General features: G+C 40.9%; 1 protein-coding gene across 2 annotated transcripts in view; it reads right to left on the bottom strand.

Annotated features, from left to right (window-relative positions):
• PAX2 (paired box 2) overlaps positions 1 to 25,918 on the bottom strand; it is a 188,312-nt gene that overhangs the window by 118,960 nt on the left and 43,434 nt on the right. For both annotated transcript variants that reach the window (XM_083364655.1, XM_083364654.1), the window contains exon 4: positions 19,133 to 19,218. In XM_083364655.1, the coding sequence (XP_083220781.1) occupies positions 19,133 to 19,218 (86 nt within the window). The remainder of the gene's footprint in view (positions 1 to 19,132; positions 19,219 to 25,918) is intronic.

The raw sequence follows: 25,918 nt of genomic DNA, 5'->3' as shown, positions 1-25,918 counted from the left end.
TCTCACAGTTACTACTATTGAGCAAGGTACCACCTATACTATACCTGTGCATTTGATTTTTCCTGCCTAAATGTAGAACCTTACTTTTTTCACAATTGAATTTCATTTTGTTAGATAGTGCCCAGTGTTAGAGTCTGTCCAGATCCTGTATCTTAAGCCTATCTTCTGGAGTATTGGCTATTCCTGCCAGCTTGGTGTTGTCTGCAAATTTGATGAGTTCCCCATCTATCCCCTCATCCAAATCGTTGATGAAGATGTTGAAGAGCTGCACAGACCTCTTCTAGATTTTCCTCTTGCCTTTCTGAGTTAACTCCTTGGTCTGTCATTGAGCAAGAATTGACTTTGTAGGGAAGCATATTATCATTTGATGTATATTTAACATATGTTCTACCTTTATTTACCAATTATATATTTGTATGCAATCCACATGGCGAGGTTTGGGGAAACTTACAATAGAAAAAATATATTTTTAAAATCATAAGATTAAAACATCGCCTGGCCCGCACCGCCTCCGCTGCCCACATTGCGCAGCCTCACCATATAGAGTGGGCTCTGCTGCTCCCACAGCACCAGTCATGCCGGCTCCAGCCCCAGGGAGGGGAGCCCGGTGCCAACACCCTTTGCACCTGTGACTGCAGCAGCACCCCCCACCTCCTGCACCCGCCAAGATGAGAGTTCTGGCACTTTTTTTTTTTTTAGAAAAAAAGCACTGGGTAAAACTAATTACATTTGTTTAAAGGGATTAAACTTATGGAAGTCAACACTTTGGACTCATTGCTAAAATACAGACTAAAATATTCCAATAACCAAAGCACACAAAGGAGCCTCTGGATTACAAAACACTGTAAAAACTGTACAAAAATCCTTATGGTAACTCAGTCAAGCTGACAGATGATCTAGAACTAAATAAATCCACCTCCTTTCCGACATGCCAGCTTTTCATTTCATCAGCACTGATTGCATTCTCCTGGCTGGAGAAAACAAACCAGGGCACCTTTTCTTCCAGCAATAGCTGCTGCTTCTCTGTCCCTGTTTCCTGCCTGTCAGCTGACCTTTCCTTCTCTTTCCCTGTTGTCTTTTTCCCCCTTTCCTGCCCAAACCACCTCCTTTTATAGCCTCTCCTCTCCTCCCCCACTTTTTCTTCAGTTCACCTGAAGAAGCTCTGAGCTGCTTCTGGAAGCGCCAATCAGCTGGAGCCAATCAGCTGGAGCCCTGCTGGCTCCTGGAGCTTCTGCTGAGCCCAGTCCTGCAGCTGCAGCTGCCTCTCCTTCAGGCTTGGCTTGTTTTGACTAATTCCCCTCCCCTGCTACACTTGGCTAGCAGTCACATACAACCTGCTGTCAATGCTGCAAACATTGACATGTTTTTGCACTGACAATATAAGAGACAGGCTGTTACTTTAATTGCTTTGCTGGGGGGGAGGAAAGCTACCCGGATGTTCTGAGAAGATAAGAAAGCCTACGTACAGAACGGGAAGTGAAACTTCATATGTAAAACTAATTGGATAATGTGATTTATGGTGTGTAGATAAGGGCGGGGATTGTGTGTGTGTTACGATGGGTTTGGGGGGAGGAGATTTCAGATTCTGGCATCCAACCATGAGTGCCAATGTTTTGTTTAATTGTTAAGTCTTTTTAGATAAACAATGTTTGAATTTTGTTTGAATTGTCTCATTTATCAGAACCATGACAACATGCCAGAATCTACATTCTTTCAAACAACCTGCTGTTGTATATGGCTTTGAGAGAAGTTGGCAAAGATTCAGAGGAGAATGTTTATCATGGAAACAGAGAATTGGCTGAGAACTGGAGACTTGGCAGCTGCCAACAGTGCAGAGCAGGATTTAACAGACAGTATGCTGTGGGAAGATGAATTTTTGCAGAACTCCCATCTGGGGGTAGAATCCGAGCAGTTAGCAGAGGTCAGCTGGTCGTCAGGCTGGAATCACTCCAGTGGAGACTGCACACGGCTTGAGACTGTACTGTTGGAGCCCCGAAAAGCAGAATCTACCAGCTGCCAAATAGTCTACCACTGAGAATCTGGGTGAGTGGAAAATCCTGTCTGCAGATCAGACTGCCCGCTAGCCCCAGGAGTCCCCTGCCAAGCCCTCCAGACCCATAGAGACAGAGGACCCCAGCCTCGGGCCTATGCAGCAATGGGAGGTGGGAAACCCCCACAGGTGAAAGGCCAACAACCTCTGAGCTTGCCCCAGCTAATAGAAGCCTTGCAACAGCTGGGGGTGGTGCAGAAGCCTGGAGATCAGGACAACAGCAAGGGTGGCAGCAGCAGGACCCAAATGTGCAACCCCTGAACATACAGCAGGACCAGTGGAGCCAGCAGCATTGGGGGGCCTGGAAGCCATTAAATCAGCAACCAGAGTGGGGCCAGCAGCAACTGGAGACACAACAGCAGAGGGGCCCCCAGCAACCATTTAACCAACAACCAGGGTGGAGCCAGCAGCAATGGGGGCCCCAGCAACCAATGATGACCCCACCCTTCAGAGCAACCTTCGATGGGGACCCAGAAAAACTGATTTTCTTCCTCAACCAAGTAGCTCTCATTTAAATCGTTGATGTCATCTCTACCCAGACCCAAGTGCTATGGTAGATGCGATTGTGTCCAGCCTAGAGGGAGAAGCATCCGAATGCTTGAACAATTTATATAACGAGCAGGCCCCTGAGTTGGAGGACCCCCACTTTTTCCTCCTGGGGCTGAGGGAAAGATTGGAGGACCCATCCATTGCCCTCAAAGCGAAAGAACAAATCCATAAGATAAAGCAAGCTGGCCGGCCTGCCCTAGAGTATGTGCGGGAGTTTAGAAAGGTGGCTGGTTGGTTAGAAAGATGGCCTGAATCCATAATTCATCTTTTTAGAGAAGGGTTAGATGACCACCTTTCTAAGGCATGTATCTACCAAGCTGTGTCTGACCAGCTGCATGAATGGTACCAGGCAGTGGTGAAATTAGATGTTCAGCTCGCCTGCTATAAGAAGCCTCTCCTCCCTGAAGCCGAGACGAGGTCAGAACAACCTGAATGGCAATCACCCTCACAAAAATCTCCAGCTACTGTGATGGCTGAAAGACCCAGGCCACCTGTAATCCCGGCATTTAAGTGTTTTCTATGCGGACAGCAGGGTCATCGAGCAGTGAAATGCCCAGTCCTCTTCCCCTGACAGCAAAACAGACCAGGACCAGTAGTGAGAAAGAAACCTGCACAGCGGCTAATGGGAGAGAAATCCAACTTGCCCAGGTCACATCCCCAACACAGGAAGACACCGGAACTCAGGCTGAACCCACGCCCATTCTACCTTCTTTCGACAGTGACAACGAAGGAGAGAATGACCCAATGGTAAGCTGACACATCCCACCTTTCTCGCTACCTGCCAAGCTCATAATCCCTAAGTCAGGTATGCAGGTAGATTTAAAGGTGCTAATTGATTCTGGATGCTCCTGATGCATCATTAGCTTGCCATTTGCCATGAAACTGGGGATATGAGCAAAACTGATCCCCAAACCTGTGAGATTCGAGCAAGCTGATGGCTCCCTGATGGGAGGGACTTTAGTCACACAATTAACAGAGCCCCTATGCCTAGAAATAGGTGAGCACTGGGAATTTATTTGCTTCCTGGTGGCTCCAAAAATGACTGAGGCCATGATTCTAGGATTAGCCTGGTTGGACAAATGGAAACCGTTTATCTGGTTGGAGAAAGGATTCAGAACTGTGAAACTACCCATAGGGCCTGATCCCCCCATAGATTCAACAGATGTTACAGGGGATTTTAGCCCACCTAATGAGTGAGTGCACATGGCTACCTCCCGGCCACCAGGCAAACCGCTCATTCCCAGTGCGGAGTGAGAATGAATGCGATACCTTGCCTCCTCACCAGTCCAATGATTGTTCCATTGAACTGTTGCCAGGGGCCAAACATCCATGACCAAGAATGTACGCTATGTCCCCCCTTGAAATGGAGGAGATGCAGCGATATGTGGATACAAACCTAGCAAGGGGATTCATTGAATGGGCCAAGTCTACTGTGGGAGCCCCTGTGTTGAAATGGACCCAGCCAAAGTGAAACAATACTTGAATGGCAGCCCCCCCCCCCCAAAGTTGCAAACAGCTCCAGAGCTTCCTAGGGTTTGCCAATTTCCACCATCAATTCATTCCCTCTTTTGCTGAAATTGCTCTACCCCTTACAGAACTACTCAAAATGGGCAAGGGAGGGGGAAAACCTGGCCAACCACTAGCATGGACTATGAGTTGTCAGAAAGCTTTTGAGAATTTAAAAAGACTATTTGCAGCTGAACCAGTCCTTAAGAACCCCTGCCTTGGGGAGTCCTTGTAATTCAAGCAGATGCCAGCAACGTGGCAGTTGGAGCTGTTTTACTACAAAAGAATAAAAGTGGAGTCCTACAATCTTGTGCCTACACCTCTAAGAAATTCACGGAAGGTGAGAGGAGATGGATAGCCTGGAAGAAGGAGGCCTTCACAATTAGGTGGGGGCTATTAAACTGGCAACACTATTTAGAAGGGAGCAAGGTGCCTTTTGGAGTATGGACAGATCACAAAAATTTAGAGGCACTAAAAACTCCCCGCAAATTGTCCCCAAAGCAAGTGCGATGGGCACAGTACTTTAACCATTTTAACTTTACTTGAAAGTACATACCGGGAAGGAAAAACTTCCTAGCTGATGTGGTATCCCGACTGCCACAGTACAAAAGTGAATGCAAAGAGGTCTACGAGGCAATTATCCCCAGTTCACAACCTGCAGCACAACTCTCACCTCGCAGAACCCCTAATCCTGATGACCCAGGAGTGAAGAAGATAAAACGAGAGCTCCTTACCAATCAATGGTTCAAAGATAATCAAACCTCCCTAGCATGCATGGATGGTTTGGCATACATGGGGGGGGGAATTGTATCTACCTGAAACCCTCTGTCTCAATGCTCTCAGACACAGCCATGATGTAAAACAGGCTGGACACTTCAGATATTTAAAAACTCTACAACTCATTCACCAGCAATTTTGGTGGCCGGGGCTAAAACGAGATGTGGAAAACTATGTCAAGAGTTGTACCGTATCCACCACCATGAAAAGAATTCCAGGGAAAACCCCTGGGCTACACAGTCGGTAGCCAAGCCTTCTCAACCATGGGAAGAAACAGCTATGGACTTTATTGTAGACCTACCCAACAGTAGAGGAAATACTGTCATATGGACTATGATAGATCTGTTTTCAAAGCAGGCTCACTTTATTGCCTGTAAAGGACTCCCATCTGCACAATGACTGACTAAATTGTTCTTGAAACATATCTACTGACTGCATGGCGCCCCTAAGCAAATAATTTCAGAGAGAGGAGTGCAGTTCACAACGAAATTTTGGAGGAATTTCCTTAAATTAATTGGATCATCCTAAGGCTTAACATCTGCTTTTCATCCAGCTACCAATGGTGGAGCAATACCTCAGATGCTATGTTTCCTATCTAGGCCAGAGATTCAGACAAATTGGACTGACCTCCTCCCTTTCGCCAAGGTGGCCTACAATAATTCTGTTCACAGCAGCACTGGCTACGCGCCTTTCAGAGTAGCCACAGGAAAAGAGTTCAGCCCGATGCCTGACTATACTCAGGTGCCCTCTTCTTCCCAGACACCTGATCAATGGGTGAGGGGATGGGAAGAGGTTTGGAGAAACACAAAAACAGCATTAAAAAAGACTTCTGAGACTTATAAAAAACAAGCTGATAAAAAGAGGGCTCCCCAAAGAACATTCCAAGTGGGGGAAAAGGTTTATCTGTCAACTAAATATTTACGTCTCAAATTACCCAGCAAGAAATTGGGACCGAAATTCTTGGGGCCTTTCCCCATTGTGAAAATCATCAACCCGGTCACAGTAAAATTGAAACTCCCCAGACTTTGGGGGGAAATTCACCCGGTGTTCCATTGTAGCTTACTGAAACCTTTTCGAGCCGCCATTTTAAGACCTCCCCCTAAGAAAGCACCTGGACCCCTCATAGTAGCAGGTCAGATCTATTATGAAGTGAAACATATTCTTGACTCTAGAATCTTTAAGGGAAAATTGCAGTACCTAGTACAATGGAAGGGATACCCATTGTCTGAAGCCATTTGGGTGAAATCTAGCGATGTGAAAGCTGACAGACTTATCAAAACGATTTATGAGAAACACCCCAACAAACCAAAAGCCAGCTCCTAACTTATGTTTGTTTACATTACAGGATCTGTTCTTTTGTAAGGGGGGCCGGATGTCAATGCTGCAAACATTGACATGTTTTTGCACTGACAATATAAGAGACAGCCTGTTACTTTAAGTGTTTCGCTTGTGGGGGAGGAAAGCTGCCTGGATGTTCTGAGAAGATAAGAAAGCCTGCTTACAGAATGGGAAGTGAAACTTCATATGTAAAACTAATTGGATAATGTGATTTATGATGTGTAGATAAGGGCGGGGATTGTGTGTGTGTTACGATGGGTTTGTGGGGAGGAGATTTCAGATTCTGGCATCCCTCAATGAGTGCCGATGTTTCATTTCATTATTAAGACTTTTTAGATAAACAATGTTTGCATTTTGTTTGAATTGTCTCATTTATCGGAACCATGATACCTGCCATGTGGCAAACTACCACAGGTGGTACATGTACCACTGGTTGAAAAGCCCTGTTCTAGTGAATCCCCCTGCTCGAGTAGTAGAACCTATACCATTTCAGACAAGTGACCGTCCAGACTCTTCTTAAAAACCTCCAGTGATGGAGCACCCACGATTTCTGAAGGCAAGGTGTTCCACTCGTTAATTGTCCTCATTGTTAGGAAGTTTCTCCTTAATTCCAGGTTGCTTCTCTCTTTGATTAGTTTCCAACCATTGTTTCTTGTCTTGCCCTCTGGTCCTTTGGAGAATACTGGAATACTGCTATCATGTCACCCCTGTTTCTTCTTTTCTTTAGACTAGCCAAACCCAAGTCCTGCAGCCATTCTTCATACGTTGTAGTCTTCAGGCCATTGATCATTTTAGTTGCTCTTTTCAGAACTTTTTTCAAGGTTTCAACATCTTTTTTGTAGTATGGTGATCAAAATTGGTTGCAGTATTCCAGGTGTGGTGTTACTAGGGTTTTATAAAGTGGTACTAATATTTTGCATGATCTTGATTCTTGCCTCTGTTTATACAACCCAGTATATTAGCTTTTTTGGCGGCTGCTGCTGCACACTGTTGGCTCATAGTCAAGTGATCATCCACTAGGACTCCAAGGTCCCTCTCACAGTTACTGTTTTTGAGCCAGGTCTTGCCTAATCTGTACTTGTACCTTTGATTTTTCCTGCTAAATGTAAAACTTTGCTCTTCTCCACATTAAAATTCATTTTGTTGGATAGGGCCCATTGTTTAAGTTTGTCAAGATCTTTTTGGATCTGGAGCTTGTCTTCTGGGGTTTTGGCTATTCCTGCCAGTTTAGTGTCATCTGCAAATTTGATGAGTTCCCCTTCTATTGCCTCATCTAAGTGATTGTTGAATATATTGAAGAGTACTGGGCCTAAAATGGATTATTTTGGATTATTTTCTATTGCTTATGTTTGCATTATATTGAGTTTCAGCAACTTCAACTCCTTCTATTGCTTCTTCTTGATTAGTAATAATTATGTCCAGTATAGCTTTACTTCTAGTTCCCTTAATATGAGTTTCCTGAAGGCATAATACATCAGTTCCACATTTCCTTAATCTAGTTAAGATATTTTTTCTCTTAACAGGAGCATTGAGACCATTAACATTGAGTGTCAAAAAATTCACCCCTTGACACATCCTTACTTACATGGGGCCTTAGATTTGGTAGTCTGTCTAGTTACCCTCTTATATTCTTCTCCCTTTCCCTCTCCCCCCCCTCCCCCCCTCCCCCCTCCGCTCCCCCCAGATTCCTCTCCTCCCTCTGACTTCTACTCTCCACTTCTCCATCACTCTCCTGATCACTAGTCCCACAAAACTTTTTATAGAAATCTTGTGCATCGTGTAGACTCTCAATCTTTATCTTTCGGTCTTCCCACATCACCAGGAGCCCCTCTGGAAGCAGCCATTTATATGTCACACCTTTTTTCCTCAATTGCGAAGTAACAAATTGATAGCGTTGACGTTGCTCTTGGACCCTTCTTGGCAGTTGCTTAAGAATTGTAACCGGATGGCCTTTATACTGAATTGGTTGATCTCTAGCTCTATGAAGCACTTCATCTATAAGCGCTTTTTTGGTAAACCTAACATGCACTTCCCTAGGAAGGCTGTATCGCCTGGCATAATTGGTATAAACTCGAAAAGCCTCATCAATATCGCACCGAACCTCTTTTTTCTCTTTCCTCCACCTTTTCGATGATAAAGTTGTTGGCTAGGTTGGTTAAGAATCTGTTTGATCTCCCACTCACTGCAGAGTTTGTCTCCCAGTTGATATCTGAATAGTTGAAGTCTCCTATTACTACATATGTTTCCTACATACATTTGTTAACTGGTTGGCAAAGAGTTAATCTATTTCTTCTGATTGGTTAGGTGGCCTGTAGTATACACCTATGTCAATGTCACTTTTTTTGCTTTTATATTTATTTATTTATTTATTTTTATTTTAATTGCATTTATATCCCGCCCTTCTCCGAAGACTCAGGGCGGCTTACATATACATTCTGGAGGGATTTTATCTTTGATCATGTGCATTTCTGTAAATACAGTATGTAGTGTTCTCTTACATATAGTGCAACTCCCCCTCCTCTTTTTGTAGTTCTGTTTCTTTTGAACAATTTGTATCCATCCATCAGTACATTCCAGTCATGGGTTTTTTCCCACCAGGTTTCTGTAATGCCAACTATGTCATACCCACCCTTATGTATTATTGCTTCTAGTTCACTCTGTTTGTGCCCCAAGCTTTGAGCATTTGTATATAAACATTTCAGACCTTTATGCCTGTCCATGGGTATGTTTCCTGTGTCTCCTGATTGTTGAGTTTTTCTTTTTTTTCTCATCACTCCCTACCTCATTGCTTGATTTGTCTTCTTGGGATTTATGATTGGCTTTGTGTTCTAGAGATTCTAAAGAATGGCCCCCTTCTCCCTCAATTTTAGTTTAAAGCCCTCCTGATGAGTTGGGCCAGTCTTTTTCAGAGTACATTTTTCCCTGTTTTATAGTGAAGTGCAGGCCATCCCTTGCCAAGAGTCCTTCACATAGGAAATGCAGTCCATGATCCAAACCTTTAGCTGGTGGTTTATTTCTAGAATACTTTTTTCCCCTCAATGGGTATTGGCCTTTCATTGGGAGTACTGATGAGAACACTACTTGTGTTCCTAGCTTCTTAACTTTATTGCCTAGTTGCTTATAATCTCTCAATACTGTACTTAGGTTCTTTGTTGTGTCATTCATCCCAATGTGAAGGAGGAGGAAAGGGTAGTAATCTGTGGGCCTAATTATTTTGGTTATGTTCTCTGCCACATCTTTGATTTTTTGTTTCAGGGAGACAACATACCTCCCTGGTTTGTATGTCCAGTCTGCAGATGGCTGATTCTGTTCTTTTAAGGATAGAATCTCCTATTACCAACACTCACCTTCCTTTTGGGTGGGGGTGCAGTCTGGGATGCTTTTCTGTTTATCTCAGGTGTGTTTGTTGATGTGACTCTTTTAGGGACGTTTAGGGTTGTTTCTTTGCTTGATGTCTGCATGTTTTCTTTGAGGGGGAGGTTGTGGGTCTGCGTATTTCCATCTAGGGGGAGATATCGATTGCTCAGTTTTAATGGGGCTGCTTCTGGTTGGTTAGATTGGGCAGTAGGGGTTTGTTAGATGTATGCTGCTGCTTCCTTTGATTGTTGCCTTTCCTTCTATGTGTGACATACCTTGATTTGTCTTCCTCCAAGGGTTTATCACTAGGGTCAAATCTTCTGGGAGTTATTTGTTCATTATTTGGTTTGGTTTGGGTAGAGCTTTCTTTTGTACATTGGGGTTTGGCTAGAGTTTCCTCTAAGTCTCTTGCTTTTTCCTCCAGTAGTTCACATAGTTTACATCTAATGCATGTATAATTTGGGTGTTCTTTGGGCATAAACACATGCATGGAACATGTATTGTGTATAATAGGATCATGAGAAATATTACCATTATCTAAATTAGCTAAATGATTTTGAAGTTTTAAATGGTTTGTCATTTAGTTTATTATCTATAAAGAGACAAATTTCCCTTCCCTGTAAAAGAAAACTAGCAAACAAAGGTACTATTAATCCATAAAAGATTTTATATTATATATATATATATATATATAGTATATGGATCCTTGGTTTTTCGGGTTTTTCCCCGCGTAGAATTAAAGGTGTAGGCGCAACGTTTCGACGGAATCCCATCCGTCATCATCAGGCTTCTGCTTCCTTCTTCTGGGAGAAGCATGTGGCTCTTGCTCTTTGTTCCTCTTTTTTAAACTGCCAGAGGGGGTGTGTTCTGTGGAGGTGTGCTCTGATTGGGTAGGGGACCAAGTGTGTTCTGATTGGGTGGGAGTGTGTTTTGAATGGTGGGTGTGTTCTGATTGGGTGGGGGTGTGTTCTGAGTGGATGGGCTGGTCTCAGCTGCCAGCTCCAGAACTGAGCTGGTGAGTTGTGCTGCTTTTGTTCGGCTTCGTGTTTGTGGTGGTGCCATGTTTTTGTAGTGGGTGTCAGTTTGCTTATTGTGTGGTTTGGAGGGGTTTAAAGTGGCTGATGTTGCAGCTGTAGTTAGGTTTCTGTTTTGTGGTTGTGTGTCTTTATCGTTGTGGGTTCGGATTTGCTTTTTGAATGGTTGTGTGGTGGTGATGTCATGTGATGTTATCATGAGTTTGGGTCTGGTATCATTCTTGGTGGTTGGGCTTCGTCTGTCAATCAAGGCGGGTTTCCAAATGGCTGGTAGACGAGAGGTATCATCTCGTTTATTCATGCTGTGGGGGCGTTTTTCTATCTCAATGGCTTCTCTGATTATTCTGTTGTTAAAATGTTCAATTTTGGCGATAGTTTTGGTTTTTTTAAAATCAATTTCATGTCCCGTGGCTTCAAAGTGTTGGACCAGGGATGAAGTTTGTTCTCCCTTTCTGAGTGAGTTTTTGTGCTCTTCAATGCGTGCACTTATTCTTCTGTTGGTCTGTCCGATGTATGTGGTGGGGCAGGTGGTGCATGGGATTTCGTATACTCCTTGGTTTTCTAACCCAATTATGTCCTTGGGGTTTCTTAGGATGGTGGATATTTTTCTGTCTGTGTAGAATGCTGTTTTGATGTTGTGTTTTTGGAGGACCTTGCTGATTCTGTCTGTGGTCCCTTTTAAGTATGGGAGGAGGGCTTTGCCATTTTCTTGTTCTCTGTCTTGGGTTTTTGTGGGTGTCTCTCTTTGGATTAAGTTGGTAATCGTGTTTCTTTGGAATCCATTGGCTGTTAGTACATTAGTGAGAGTGTGTAGTTCGGTTTTTAGGTGTTGTTCGTCAGCTAGGTGTTTTGTTCTGGAGATGAGTGTCTTGGCTACGGAGTTGATCTGTGCTGGGTGGTGGTGTGAGAGTGCGTTCAGATAGCGGTTTGTGTGTGTTTTTTTATGGTAGATAGTGTGTCCTAGGGAGCCGTTGGATTTCTTGTAGACTAAGACATCAAGGAAGGGAAGTTGATTGTTAGCTTCTGTTTCCATGGTGAATTGTATTTTGGGGTGTAGGCTATTGAGGTGTATGAGGAAGTCATCCAGTTTTTCTTTGCCGTGTGGCCAGATTACGAAGGTGTCATCTACGTATCTGAGCCAGAGTTTGGGTTTGTGGTTGGATTTTTCCAGAGCGAGGGTTTCAAAGTGTTCCATGTAGAGGTTTGCGATGACAGCTCCTGTCATCGCAAACCTCTACATGGAACACTTTGAAACCCTCGCTCTGGAAAAATCCAACCACAAACCCAAACTCTGGCTCAGATACGTAGATGACACCTTCGTAATCTGGCCACACGGCAAAGAAAAACTGGATGACTTCCTCATACACCTCAATAGCCTACACCCCAAAATACAATTCACCATGGAAACAGAAGCTAACAATCAACTTCCCTTCCTTGATGTCTTAGTCTACAAGAAATCCAACGGCTCCCTAGGACACACTATCTACCATAAAAAAACACACACAAACCGCTATCTGAACGCACTCTCACACCACCACCCAGCACAGATCAACTCCGTAGCCAAGACACTCATCTCCAGAACAAAACACCTAGCTGACGAACAACACCTAAAAACCGAACTACACACTCTCACTAATGTACTAACAGCCAATGGATTCCAAAGAAACACGATTACCAACTTAATCCAAAGAGAGACACCCACAAAAACCCAAGACAGAGAACAAGAAAATGGCAAAGCCCTCCTCCCATACTTAAAAGGGACCACAGACAGAATCAGCAAGGTCCTCCAAAAACACAACATCAAAACAGCATTCTACACAGACAGAAAAATATCCACCATCCTAAGAAACCCCAAGGACATAATTGGGTTAGAAAACCAAGGAGTATACGAAATCCCATGCACCACCTGCCCCACCACATACATCGGACAGACCAACAGAAGAATAAGTGCACGCATTGAAGAGCACAAAAACTCACTCAGAAAGGGAGAACAAACTTCATCCCTGGTCCAACACTTTGAAGCCACGGGACATGAAATTGATTTTAAAAAAACCAAAACTATCGCCAAAATTGAACATTTTAACAACAGAATAATCAGAGAAGCCATTGAGATAGAAAAACGCCCCCACAGCATGAATAAACGAGATGATACCTCTCGTCTACCAGCCATTTGGAAACCCGCCTTGATTGACAGACGAAGCCCAACCACCAAGAATGATACCAGACCCAAACTCATGATAACATCACATGACATCACCACCACACAACCATTCAAAAAGCAAATCCGAACCCACAACGATAAAGACACACAACCACAAAACAGAAACCTAACTACAGCTGCAACATCAGCCACTTTAAACCCCTCCAAACCACACAATAAGCAAACTGACACCCACTACAAAAACATGGCACCACCACAAACACGAAGCCGAACAAAAGCAGCACAACTCACCAGCTCAGTTCTGGAGCTGGCAGCTGAGACCAGCCCATCCACTCAGAACACACCCCCACCCAATCAGAACACACCCACCATTCAAAACACACTCCCACCCAATCAGAACACACTTGGTCCCCTACCCAATCAGAGCACACCTCCACAGAACACACCCCCTCTGGCAGTTTAAAAAAGAGGAACAAAGAGCAAGAGCCACATGCTTCTCCCAGAAGAAGGAAGCAGAAGCCTGATGATGACGGATGGGATTCCGTCGAAACGTTGCGCCTACACCTTTAATTCTACGCGGGGAAAAACCCGAAAAACCAAGGATCCACATACAGGCACCCGCGAAAACCTCAGAAAACATATATAGTATATATATATATATATATATATAGTCAAGTTGAGAATTAGAATTCTTTACTTTTACACAAAAAATATATAATTACAATTGATATAAAAATGCTAAAAATATTAGTGGCTATCAATATTGTAAAGAGCTAGATTAAAATCTTACATATGGTTAGAACATTATTTGCACACACACAGTTTTCAGTTCTTTGAGATACAAAAGTTGCAAACTCCACATGAAAGAGCTTAGGGAAATAATGATGTGCAAAAAAAATCAATTTTAAAGGTGTTGGGGTGAGGGGAGAGACAATGGAAGCCGAACATTGCCAAGTAACAATTTTTTTAGGCCAAATGATATAAAGGAAGTCTTTCAAGAAATTTGCTTTTCATCAAAGGATTGCCAGGAAAAAAATTGGCCACATCAGTTACAATTTCTTAGATGACCATCTCTAAATTGAGTGACTGACCTACTGGCTTCTACAGTGGTAGCTAAACTTACAATAAATGTGAGATAACTTTTTTCTGTCAGTTTCCTGGTGAAGAGCTAATTGCTTAAAATCTATTGGGATTTATATCACTTACTTGAGCTAATAATTTTGTTTCTACAACGTGTTAGGTTTCTGTTGCATTGTGCAGTCAGCACAGACGTGTTTCAAAAATAATAGTTGATAGACATGCTGCGATAATAGATTGTGCTATTCAAGTTAAAAATATTATTCTTCAAAGCACTGGAAAAAAATGCAGATAGCCAGAACAATTTTAACTTCTACAGAATGATAGAACAAAAGGATCCAGGAACTAAAGTAGCCCTTTGCTATGGAGAGAGGCTCTGTCTACATTATAGTATATTTATCTGGCCCAGCTTCAGAAATATTTCTGGTCTAGATCTGTAGACTTGGAGCAAGCCAATGAGATCTTTAAATTCAATCTGCTGCTCTGTGCAGGAATCTACATTTCAGACCATGGGCTATCTAGCCTTCACTTTCATATAGCCTAACAAGATTAGCTTTCCCCTCTTGAACTGCAGTTATGGAAAAGAACTATTTTTCTTGTGGTAGAACCATGTTAGTCTATGGTGGCAAAAGAAATCTGGTGGCACCTTTTTTCAAGCAACATTGTTTATTAAGAGGCATAAGCTTTATTAAAAGGCAGAGGCATCAGAGGAAGTGAGGTACAGTTCCCAAAAGCTTATGCCTCTTAATAAAAGGTGTTAGACTTTTTCTAAACTGTTTTCTAAATATAATTGGAATTTGTTTTTCAGAAACATGAATCTGTCTTAGCCTTTTGATATCCTTTACAGGAGGGGTCCCCAACCCCTGGTCTGTGGACCAATACCAGGCCACGGAATGCCAGCACCAACAAGGAAAGCCCTGTCTGCAGGATGCAGGCAGCACACAAAACCATGCCTCCTCTGGTCTATGGAAAAACCTCTCTTCATGTAATCAGTCCCTGGTGCCCAAAAGGTTGGGGGCCTCATTTAAAGAGTGTCATCAGATCATTTATCAGTCTTTTCAGATCTAACTATTCCTGGTTTCCTCCAACTCTCTTCCAGACTAGTTCCTATTCATCCATCTTATCTATCTGAATTCCATTTTTTCTTTATTTCTTCACAGAGTGGTGTCCAAGATTTAACACAAAAATCAGATGAAGTGCAAAAATAACTTCCTGTGTTTGAGATGTGTTTGAATATTAGTAGCTCGTGTTGGGAGTTGGTTTGATCTCCGAGCTTGGCGATTTGGCTGCAAACTTCCTGTGTTTTAGGAAATGTCTTTTTGTTGATATAAAACTCTATTTGCTTTTTTTGCAATCACATTATCCAAGCCTGCTAAAAAAAGGAACATTCCCAGGATTGAATTTTGTGATATCCCACTTGATATCTATTCTTAATTTTGATGATGACCATTGATGAATACTTTTTGAGGTTGACTATTGGTGATTAGGGGGCTGGAAGCTAAAACATACAATAAATGGTTGTAGGAAGTAGGTATGTTTAGTTTAATGAAGAGGAGAACTAGGGAAGATGTGATAGCAGTCTTCCAAAATTTGAGGGGCTGTCACAGAGAAGAAGGGGTCAATTTATTCTCCAAAGCACCTGAGTATGGGACAAGAAGTAATGGATGGAATCTTATCAAGGAGAGATCCAACCCAGAACTAAGAAGAAATTTCCTGACAGTGAGAACAATCAATCAGTGGAAAGGCTTGCCTCTGGAAATTGTGGGTGCTTCATAACTAGAGGCTTTAAAGAAGAGATTGGACATCCATTTGTCTAGTAGGGTCTCCTCCTTGACTAGGGGTTTGGACTAGAAGACCTCCGAGATCCCTTCCAACTCTGTTATTCTGTTATTCTTTTTGAGCCAGGTGTATATCTATTTCAACTGCCTTAGGCAGTACTGAGGATTGTCACATAATCTGTTTGAAATAATTCCATCTTTTTGTTAATGCACCCAGAGACAAAAAAATACTAAAAATATACCAGTTTTAGAGCATGACACACTTCCTTTTTGGAATTACAGAATTTCAAAGGAGAAATAGAATATTCAAGTCATTGAGCCTACAATCCTTCCTTTTTAAAGGATTTCAAACAGAGGTTAATCTCTATAATATTAATTTCACTGACAAACTGCTCTGTTTGGAAGTTTTCTAGCAATCAGGTGGAATCTGCCTTCCTGTGACTCAAAGCCATTAGTCTCATGATTTTCACAAAAGAAAACAAGTCTTGGCCATCTTCTTGTGACATCCTTTAAGATTTTTTTTAAGATCTGTCCTTCAGTCATATTTCTCTCAGTGCTAAACATATCCAGCTCTTTCAATCTTCCTTCATATAACAATCTTCTTATTATCCTCATCATCTTTCTTTGTTCCAGTTTGGCTGAATTGTTTTTAAATATGTCCCCAAAATGGACTCAGTACTTGAGGTAGGATGAGACTGAAGCAGACATGGAAATCACATTTTTGTTGATGTATCTTAACATTGAATTTAAGTTATTATTAAGGTAATTGGCTATATTGCACCCTTTTGTAACTTTTTTGAACCATTATTGTTTGCTCATATTCAGTTTGCAGTCTATGTTTTTGAATACATGCAGAGAAGAGCAACAAGGACTGTAGGCTAAAACATGAAGAATGGTTGTAGGAATTGAGTATGTCTATTATAGTGAAAAGAAGGACTAAGGGTGACATGATAGCATGACATTTCAGGGGCTCTTACAATGACAAGAAGGTCAAACTATTTTCCAAAGCACTAGAAAATAAGACAAGAAACAATGGTTGGAAACTAACTAAGGAGAGAAGCAACCTAGAACTAAGGAGAAATTTCCTAACAGTGAGAGCAATCAACCAATGAAATAGCTTGTCTTCAGAAGCTGTGGGTACTCCATCACTGGAAGCTTTCAAAAAGAGACTGAAATGGTATAGGGTCTCCTGCTCAAGCAGGGGGTTGGACTAGAGGACTTCCAAGGTCCCTTCCAACAGTGTTATTCTATGTTTTATATTCTTTGTTTTTAATAAGCACATCACTAAGCAATTCATACATAATCTTTTATTCAAGATGAGATCTCCTTAAATATGATACATTTAATATCAATAATGTCCTATATTAATTTCCAGGCCTACTTTCCCACATGATTTCTCTTTTTAAAAGATTTAAAAATCCAAATGTGTTGAATATTTAGTTGAAACAAATAACAATTTACTTTAGTTATTTCCTTGATATAATCTGTGTACTAGGAAACTCTGAGTTGGATCTCATGCACTAAATTGTGAATTTGGTTGTAGTGTTCCTCATGCTTGTATGGTATTTCATTTTCAAATGGCTGTATTGCTGTTCATGTTGGCTCTTCTGCAAAGAATGGCTATAAGACCTTTTCTTCTTTCTGGCATTACCTAAGCAAGTGGTGGCGAACCTATGGCGCAAGTGCCAGAGGTGGCACTCAGAGACCTCTCTGTGGGCATGCATGCCATTGCCCCAGACTCACCTCCCCCCACAGCCCCCTCCTCACCAGTAGCCCCCCCAGAGGAGAGTCACCCTGGGTGTGGCCCATGTGGAGCAGCGCAGCCAAACACATGGCAGCTGGGCAGCAGATGATGCTGCAGGGTGCGGGCGGAGAGCATGGCCACCATGGCGCTGCAGGGCCGCCTGGGCGATCTGCGGCGGGCCATGGATGGCCCTGAGGGCAGGTGGGGTGAGCGCGGGGGTGGGTGGGTGGAGCGGAGCGGGGGTGGGCAGGTGGAGCGGAGCGGAGCGGGGGTGGGGCGGGGGCAGGACAGTTTTTGGGCACTCGGTCTCTAAAAGCTTCGTCATCACTGACCTAAGCTTTATTTACATAAGAATCCCACTGTTATGGCATTTTAAAAAAGAGCCTTGGTGGAGCAGTGGGCTAATGCCTCCTTAAGTAACACCAGCTGCCTGCAATTAGTGCAGGTTCGCATCCCACCAGGCTCAAGGTTGACTCAGCCTTCCATCCTTCCGAGGTAGGTAAAATGAGGACCCAGATTGTTGGGGGCCATTAAGCTGACTTTGTAATAATGCCGCTTGGGGTGTGTGTGAAAGCCCTAATAAGCAGGCATATACATAGAATGAAGGCTACTGCTAAGCTTGTAAGCCGCCCTGAGTCTTCAGAGAAGGGCGGGATATAAATGGAATTAAAATAAAAAAATTAAAAAATGCCATAAAATATGACTTTTAGGAAAAGCATGTAGAGATAGCCCTCAACTTACAACCATTCAAAATTATAACAGCACTGGAAAAAAAAGACTTATGATCATTTTTCATGCTTATGACCATTGCACCCTCCCCATGACCAAGTGATCAAAATTCCTGACATAAATTTATGACAGTTGCACCATCTCAGATCATGTGATTACTATTTGTAATCTTCTCAGCCAAATTCCAACAAGGCTGGGGATTTCTTGTGGCTGAAGGCTACATCAGATAGGACTATTGACTGACATGGGCTGCAATTCTCTCATGTTTGGGAAGTTAAAACTGATTGTTTTAAAGTTTCTAATACATTTTTATATATTTTACAAACTATGCTACAAATTCCTAGCAATCACAGCTGCAAATGGCTCCAGGGCCTCAAAAATAAGCCATCTGTTACCCACCATTATTTAAGATATTGTACATGTTTTCTCATACACCAGCCCCAAAAATATAATACTAAGAGATGCAGTTGAAGAAGGAAAATTTGGGGTAGAAATGCAACTGGCAAAAACTCTTATCCTTTGATGAAAATAAATATTTTCTTAAGAGGAACAACTATGGGGTTTCATTACATACAAATATACTTTATTTCAATCCTTGGAATAGTAACTGTCTGAGCCTGCATTGATTCCTGTCACACACTCTTATTCAGAAAGTAGTAAGAGTTATTTTTCAGCTTTAAAAACTATAAAGAATTGTGGGCAACAATTTTATGGGTAAAATAAGACATCATTAATACAGAAGAGCTCTTTTATTCAGAGAAATAAACTTTCATATTATTATGGAATAGCACATCAATTGTTGTTCAAGGGGATGTCCTGCATGATGTATAATATTTAAGCATTTCATCAAAAGGTTAAATGAAACATTCATTCATAAATTTTAAGTGGTTTGGGATCTGAATTCCAATTCAGCTAACATCAATCCAACTAGATTCCATACACTAGGTAAATAAAGTCCAACTAGAGGCTTCTTTAGTATTAATGATGCTTTCATGATATTTTTTAATGTTACCTAAACAGCTTCCCTCTTACCTATAGTATGTCCAGGTGCAGTTACCCCTGTTCCACTCCCATCCGGTGTTGGGTGGAAAGGCTGTTGTACTTTGGTTCTGATGATCCTGTCACCATAACACAACAACACAACACATTAGTCTGAGATATAGGCACTACAAATAAAATATTTGATTTTATGAGTGGGTAGATTCATGCACAGCAGCCTATATATATATATATATACTGATAAAATAATAATGATAACAATAATAACACAATCATTTATTATAAGACCAAGAAATTGCAGAGTATGAAAAGACCCTCTGGTCATCTGAAACATTTTATCATTATTTTTAGTTATAAATAAATTATTATTTATAAATAAATTAAATCATTTTATTTTTTAACAACTGATTAATGCTGGACATCCATATTCATTGCTGGTTCACCTAGGAGAGAACTATGGAACTGTGCAGCTCCTCTGCACAAATTATTTCCAAAACAAATTATAAAGCGAATTGCAAAAAGGGCCAACCTGACATCATCTAAGGAAATAAGATTCATAGATACCCAGATACAAAAGTGTGGAACAGTTTTTAAGCAGTTGGTTTGTATGCACTTAGTAAAGGATGCATAGCTTGGCAGGGTCCTGCATGAGTTTATCAAGAACAATTCATACCAAAGCAGCCTAATCTTCTTTGATAGAATGATCAGCTTATGTGATCTCAGTGGATATTGTATATTTTAGCTTCAGCAAAGCATTTGACAAAATATTTGTCAAGGCTGGGGTGAGTTATAGATTGTGTAAAACAAGTATATAAATAAATGAGAGTCTACAAGAGAAGATAGTAAAATGTAGGTTGAATATAGATCTGGATGAGCAAGTACTCAAGGAATGTACAGTATGTTAATGCTCAGCATCAGATTAGAAGGTATCAAGTGGTATACCACTGGGCTGTACTATTCAATATATTTATAAAGGTAGTAGACTCCCCTCTGCTAGATGTAAGAATTGGGTGGCCATTTGTCATACACGCTGCAATAGAGTTTCTTGTACTGGGTAAGAGATTGTACTAAATGATCTCCTTCAATCCTTACATTGTATGATAAATGAGGAAAAGTATATAAAAATATTAATAAATTTTGTGAAGATTTTAGAAACCACATCGGAGACACTCATGAGAAAAAAACAATTTAAGATTGGAAATGCAAGGCAATAACAACTGAACACTTACAGCTAGGTGAATGCATATGCACCCACAGATGCTATAACTAAATTTACCTTGCAACATCATTATTGCTGATAAATTCCAAAAACTAGAAAATGAATAGGAATTTGCTACTCAAACCCTAACCCTAATTGCTGGTTTTGTTCAATCTGACAAGAGCAGCACCTGGCCACTTGACCTAACTTGAAAGTGTATTTGCAAGTTATGAAAAAGCTTTCTGCTCATTTTGTATGATCTGAAAAACTCTTTTTCTATTTGAAAATGCAACTGAAAATATTATTTGGAGGACTATTTAGAAATGTAAACTTCATGTACTATCTTATGCTCAACCTCCCATTTTTCTTTATCTTAAGCAAACTGGTTTAAGAATTTAATTATAGGAGTCAGTGTGACATAATTGTTAAAGTAGTATACTAGGGCCAAGAAGATCCAGGTTTTAGTCTTCCCTTAGGCACAGAAGCCAACTGAAATGACTTTAGGCCAGTCCCTCAGCCTCCCTGATAGTAAGCTAAAAATTCTCTATTTATTAACCCACCTTGGTCCTCCATAATAGATGAACCTTCAACAAAGGGCTTTCATCCTGTGGTGGAATGTATAATGTTATTACATAATATGTCAATATATCTAGGAATGCTTTTGTTTGACACATGAACTGCATTTTTTTCTAGGTCCCTTCCTTCCTTCCTTCCTTCCTTCCTTCCTTCCTTCCTTCCTTCCCTCCCTCCTTCCTTCCTTCCTTCCTTCCTTCCTTCCTTCCTTCCTTCCTTCCTTTCTTTCTTTCTTTCTTTCTTTCTTTCTTTCTTTCTTTCTTTCTTTCTTTCTTTCTTTCTTTCTTTCTTCCTTTCCTTCCTTCTACATTCAGTAATTTAAGAAGTTAAAGAAAACAACCAGTTACCTTAAAGGTAAAGGTAAAGGTTCCCCCGCACATGAGTGCTAGTCATTTCCAACTCTAGGGGCACCTCATCTCTGTTTCAAAGCCGAAGAGCCAGCGCTTGTCTGAGGACGTCTCTGTGGTCATGTGGCCGGCATGACTAGAGACGCCAAAGGTGCACAGAACGCTGTTACCTTCCCACCGTAGTGGTCCCTATTTTTCTTATACAGTTTCAAAAGTAACATGAGCCTGAACATCAGACACAAGCAGGATGTTGCTGCTTAAAAGGTAAACACTATTTTGGGATGAATAACAAGAGCATGGGATTCAGATGACGAGAAGGAATGGTTTCATTCTACTTAGTTTTAGTCAGCTGCCACTTGTCTAGTTCTGATCAACTCAGTCTACAAAGAATAGCAACAACCTGGTGCAACTTAAGAGGAGGGCTACAAAAATGGTGAGGGACTGTTGAAATTAGTTGGTGCACTTAGCCTGTAAAAGCAAGAGAAAGGGGAGATAGGAAAGCAGTTTTCTAAAGATATCTGAAGGGATGTCAAATGAAAGAGGAGGTGGTATTGTTCTCTCTTGCTTCAGTTGGCAGGACCAAAAATTCCAGGAAAGTAACTTCAGGTTACATACTAGAAGGAATTTTCTGAAAGTAAAAGTGCCAATTTATTTATTGATAAATTTATTTGATTTCTACAGCCATCCTTCTCAACAAGTGACTCTGATATAATGAAATAGGTATTTCGTGAAATAGTATATTCACCTTAACTGCAAACCTTCAACCATAGACATCTGTCTAAAGTATTTTGCAGTCTTACATAGAGCAGTTGGGTGGACCTCTGAGTCATCTTCCAATTCTTTGACTCTACAATATGTAGAACCCCTGTTTGCCCCTGAGCTCAATCAGATCAGAAATCTGTTCCTTAAAAGGAGATTGTTATTTGGAAGGTGCTGATCTACTAATCGACCATGTCATTTCAGAATTTGTGCATAAATGTGTGCACTGATGAAAAAAAGATGGAGGCTCTAGCTGCAATGTCTCCATGCTTATTGCCACATGCTTGAAAAATATCATTTCAATGACAATTGAATGTGTGGACATAGTGTCTCTCTGTCCCTTTATGCTTAGTAACAGTTTCTCCATTAAATCCTCTCACACTGTTTGATTTTCTCCAAATGGATACTCATGCTCTGATAGATTTTAATTGTAATTGTCTTTTTCTTTTTAATGGATACAAATTATTGTTTTTAAATCTCTTATTGTATAGGGTTTTGTAAGCCACTGGGTCTTTGTTGATTAAAATGACATAGAAGCCTTAGAAAATAAATACAGTAAATACATTTAAAAACTCATATTTGGCACTCTCATCTGAGTGTCAATTTCTTTTTCCTCTCAGTCTGCAAAGATGTCCATCACTCAAAAAAAGAAAATCATAATCATTGACATCATTACTATTACAATTTATATGCCCTTTCACCATGTCAAACTTTTCTGGTGATATACAACCTGCATTACAGCTCACTGCCATGTAACACCTGTAGGTTAGGCAGAGGCATCGGGCCTTGTCTTTCTCTGTTTCCATTCTTTGCAGAAAGAGAAAAACATACTGTATGGAAAACCAAAAGTTCCAAAATTCATAAGTGCCTGGAAAATTGGCGAAAGTGAAGATGTTCTTCAAGGTAACGTCCCTGGTTGTGGGCCCTACAGATGGGTAGACTTCAACTCCTACCTAACTCAGCAGATTTGTATACTGCTTTTCTCTCCAAAATAATATTCAGGTCAGTTAGGAATTCTTTTATCTGATTTTTTACTGTTTCACTTGGATTTAAAATAAATCATTACCCTTTAGCCAGTTTGTAAACAACCTTCTTGAACTTCAATTCTTGAGCATTTTAACCATTAGCAGGAATATTTTGTGTGGACCTCAAGATTACTCATTGAAGAAGTGCATCAAATTCTTAACATCTGGCCTAGTTATTTGACAGACCACCTATACAGCCTGCTCAGTGATAGTTACCAAAAAATGGTAGACTTTTTCTCTAATAGTATCAGTTTTTCTTATTAAGTGTGTGGCCAGATATAACAATTTCATTTCCAAGAAAAACAATGTATTTCTAAGAGCAGGTGTCCAGCATAAAGTGTTGCTAATGCAAAAATTGTATCATGTAAACCGACTACAAAGGCTGACTAAAAATGTAAATATGAAGTCCTCTCAAACTTTGATCCTGAATATTTACTTCTCTGACTATCAAATACAACCGACATTCTGTACACAATTCTGTATTCTATAGCAAAATTTCTGGCTGGGGACTTCTGCGAGTTGGTCCATATAGCTTAAAGTTGCTGAGCTTAAAATACTCTGTTCTAAAGGATGCTTGATGACATTTCCCAGATGAAGAAACAAGCACATTGCTCAAAGAAGTTTCCAGATTTCACCCTAGAGAGTTGCAACCAGCTGGGCAGACAATGCTGAGGAAGACTGATTATCTCACTTAATAGAACGCTGTGTTCTACATCATGGAACTTCTTCCCTGGCAAATCGTATGATTTATTTTTTTTTAAAAATGTGACATTCCTAAAAATGTTGCATCTATTTCATGACTGGCATATAATCAGCACACTGGGTGCCAGACAAAAAGCTTTGGATGACACTTAGAACATCTGTGTATTGACAACATTTCTATATTTCAATTACAAAAGGCCACGTTGCTTGGATTCTACATATACTACTTGGATTCACATATACTATTGCAATACATTACAACATCTTAAGTTCTTGGAAGAACTTAATTCATATGATGGCCAACCAGTGCTAAGAACTAGCAGCTGTGATTTCATGTTGTTGTGTGCATCTTCATCATCATGATATATATTCAACTTGTATGCTGCCTGCCAATGACTCCGAAGAAACTAGCAACACAAAAGGGAAACAGGTGTGTTGTAGCTTGTACACTGCAGTTTTGCCTCTCCCTGGAAAAATTCTCACAGACATCTATAAATCTATAGAATAGATAAGCATAATGATGCACTACACTGGTAAGATAAAAGTTTAGCACTAATAAAGCAATTCATTTAAGTACATGGCTAATAAATAAGTAATTACATTTTAAATAACTATACAGTTAATATTTATTCCCCAGAAGATATCACAGGACATACCAGCTAACCTGGTATTCTCACACTAATCTAAACAGACTGAAAGACCTGGAAAGAAAGCAAAGGAAGATCACAAACTGGCTAATGTAATGGCCTGAACTTAAAGAAAGATAATTGTTCCAAAACACAACTAATCAAAGAATTGATAAGAAAGGGTTTAATCCCAAGAGAAACTCAAGATCCATTCTGGGAATCACCAAGCCACTTGGAAGCAAGGTTCTTCAGAGCAACTGTCCAAAACAGTCAGCCAAAAGATACTTTTCTCACTTCAAAATAAATGGTGGAATTAGATAGAAGAATGAAGAGACCCCCCCCCCCTATATCACTTCAGGCTCCCTGAAAGGCTTTAAAGGTAAAGGTAAAAGTTCCCCCGCACAGGCGTGCTAGTCGTTTCCAACTCTAGGGGCCGGTGCTCATCTCCATTTCTAAGCCGAAGAGACGTGGTGGCTCAGTGGGTTAGGATGCTGCGCTTGTCGATCAGAAGGTCGGCAGTTTGGCGGGTCCAATCCCGAGTGCCGCGTAACAGAGTGAGCGCCTGTTACTCGTCTCAGCTTCTGCCAACCTAGCAGTTCGAAAGCATGTAAAAATGCAAGTAGAAAAATAAGGACCACTCTGGTGGGAAGGTAACAGCATTCCGTGTGCCTTTGGCATCTCATCATGCCGGCCACATGACCACGGAGACGTCCTCGGACAAGCACTGGCTCTTCGGCTTTGAAAGGCTTTAAGACCAGCTAAATAAACTTTCTGATGAATTTAATATATTTTGGAATATTAAAAGATAAAAATGAGCAATGCTGGTATTGTTAGCAATGTTATGGTAAAAAAGAAAAGTTGCTGAATAGCATTGCAGGAAATAATGCTACAAAACACGTTAACAGAAATAAAACTAAATGTAAAATGCACAACAAACAGATAAAAACAGAAAACTAACAAATTATTGTATTACAGCTTCAAAACAAGACAACCCGAGGAGGCCAGCTACCATATTAGATTGTAAAGACGTCAGAAAATGTGAAAAGGTAAATTGCCCAAAAGATAAAGGAATACTTCTGTATTTGAGAGGATTCCCCAAAGCCACACCAGGCAGAAAAGAGAGCTAAAACGGGAATGACTCAGGCAGGTCTAGAGATGACATTAGCAGAATGAACAGGATTCAAATGTGATTTTGTTGTTATTTAATAACACAAAGAATTTATTTAAATTAGGCTAGAGGGCAATAGAGGGCAAAAGTAATACACTTTTTTTTAAAAAAGGATCAAATGAAAATCTAGACCAGGGGTGTCCAACTCACAACGTCATGTGACGTGTCGTGACGTATCGTGACTTTTTTGCCATTGCCAGCAATGAGGTGGGCATGGTTTTGCTATGATGCATCCGGCCCGCAGGCTGGCAGTTTGACACCCCTGATCTAGACATTTAACACTTGTTACAAATATATTTAAAAACTGCATGATTAAAACTAGAATTATTAGCTAACAAACTTTGCTATTTCATTAGCCTTCTGAAAGTTCTTAAGCAGGTAAACATGGAGAAAGAACCAATATGGTAAGAACAACATCTCC

Source organism: Vipera ursinii, assembly GCF_947247035.1.
Source record: "Vipera ursinii genome assembly, chromosome: 5".
NCBI classification, from domain to species: Eukaryota; Metazoa; Chordata; class Lepidosauria; order Squamata; family Viperidae; genus Vipera; species Vipera ursinii.
Note: the sequence above shows the minus strand (reverse complement) of the source record. Positions and strands in the feature narration are given on the sequence as shown.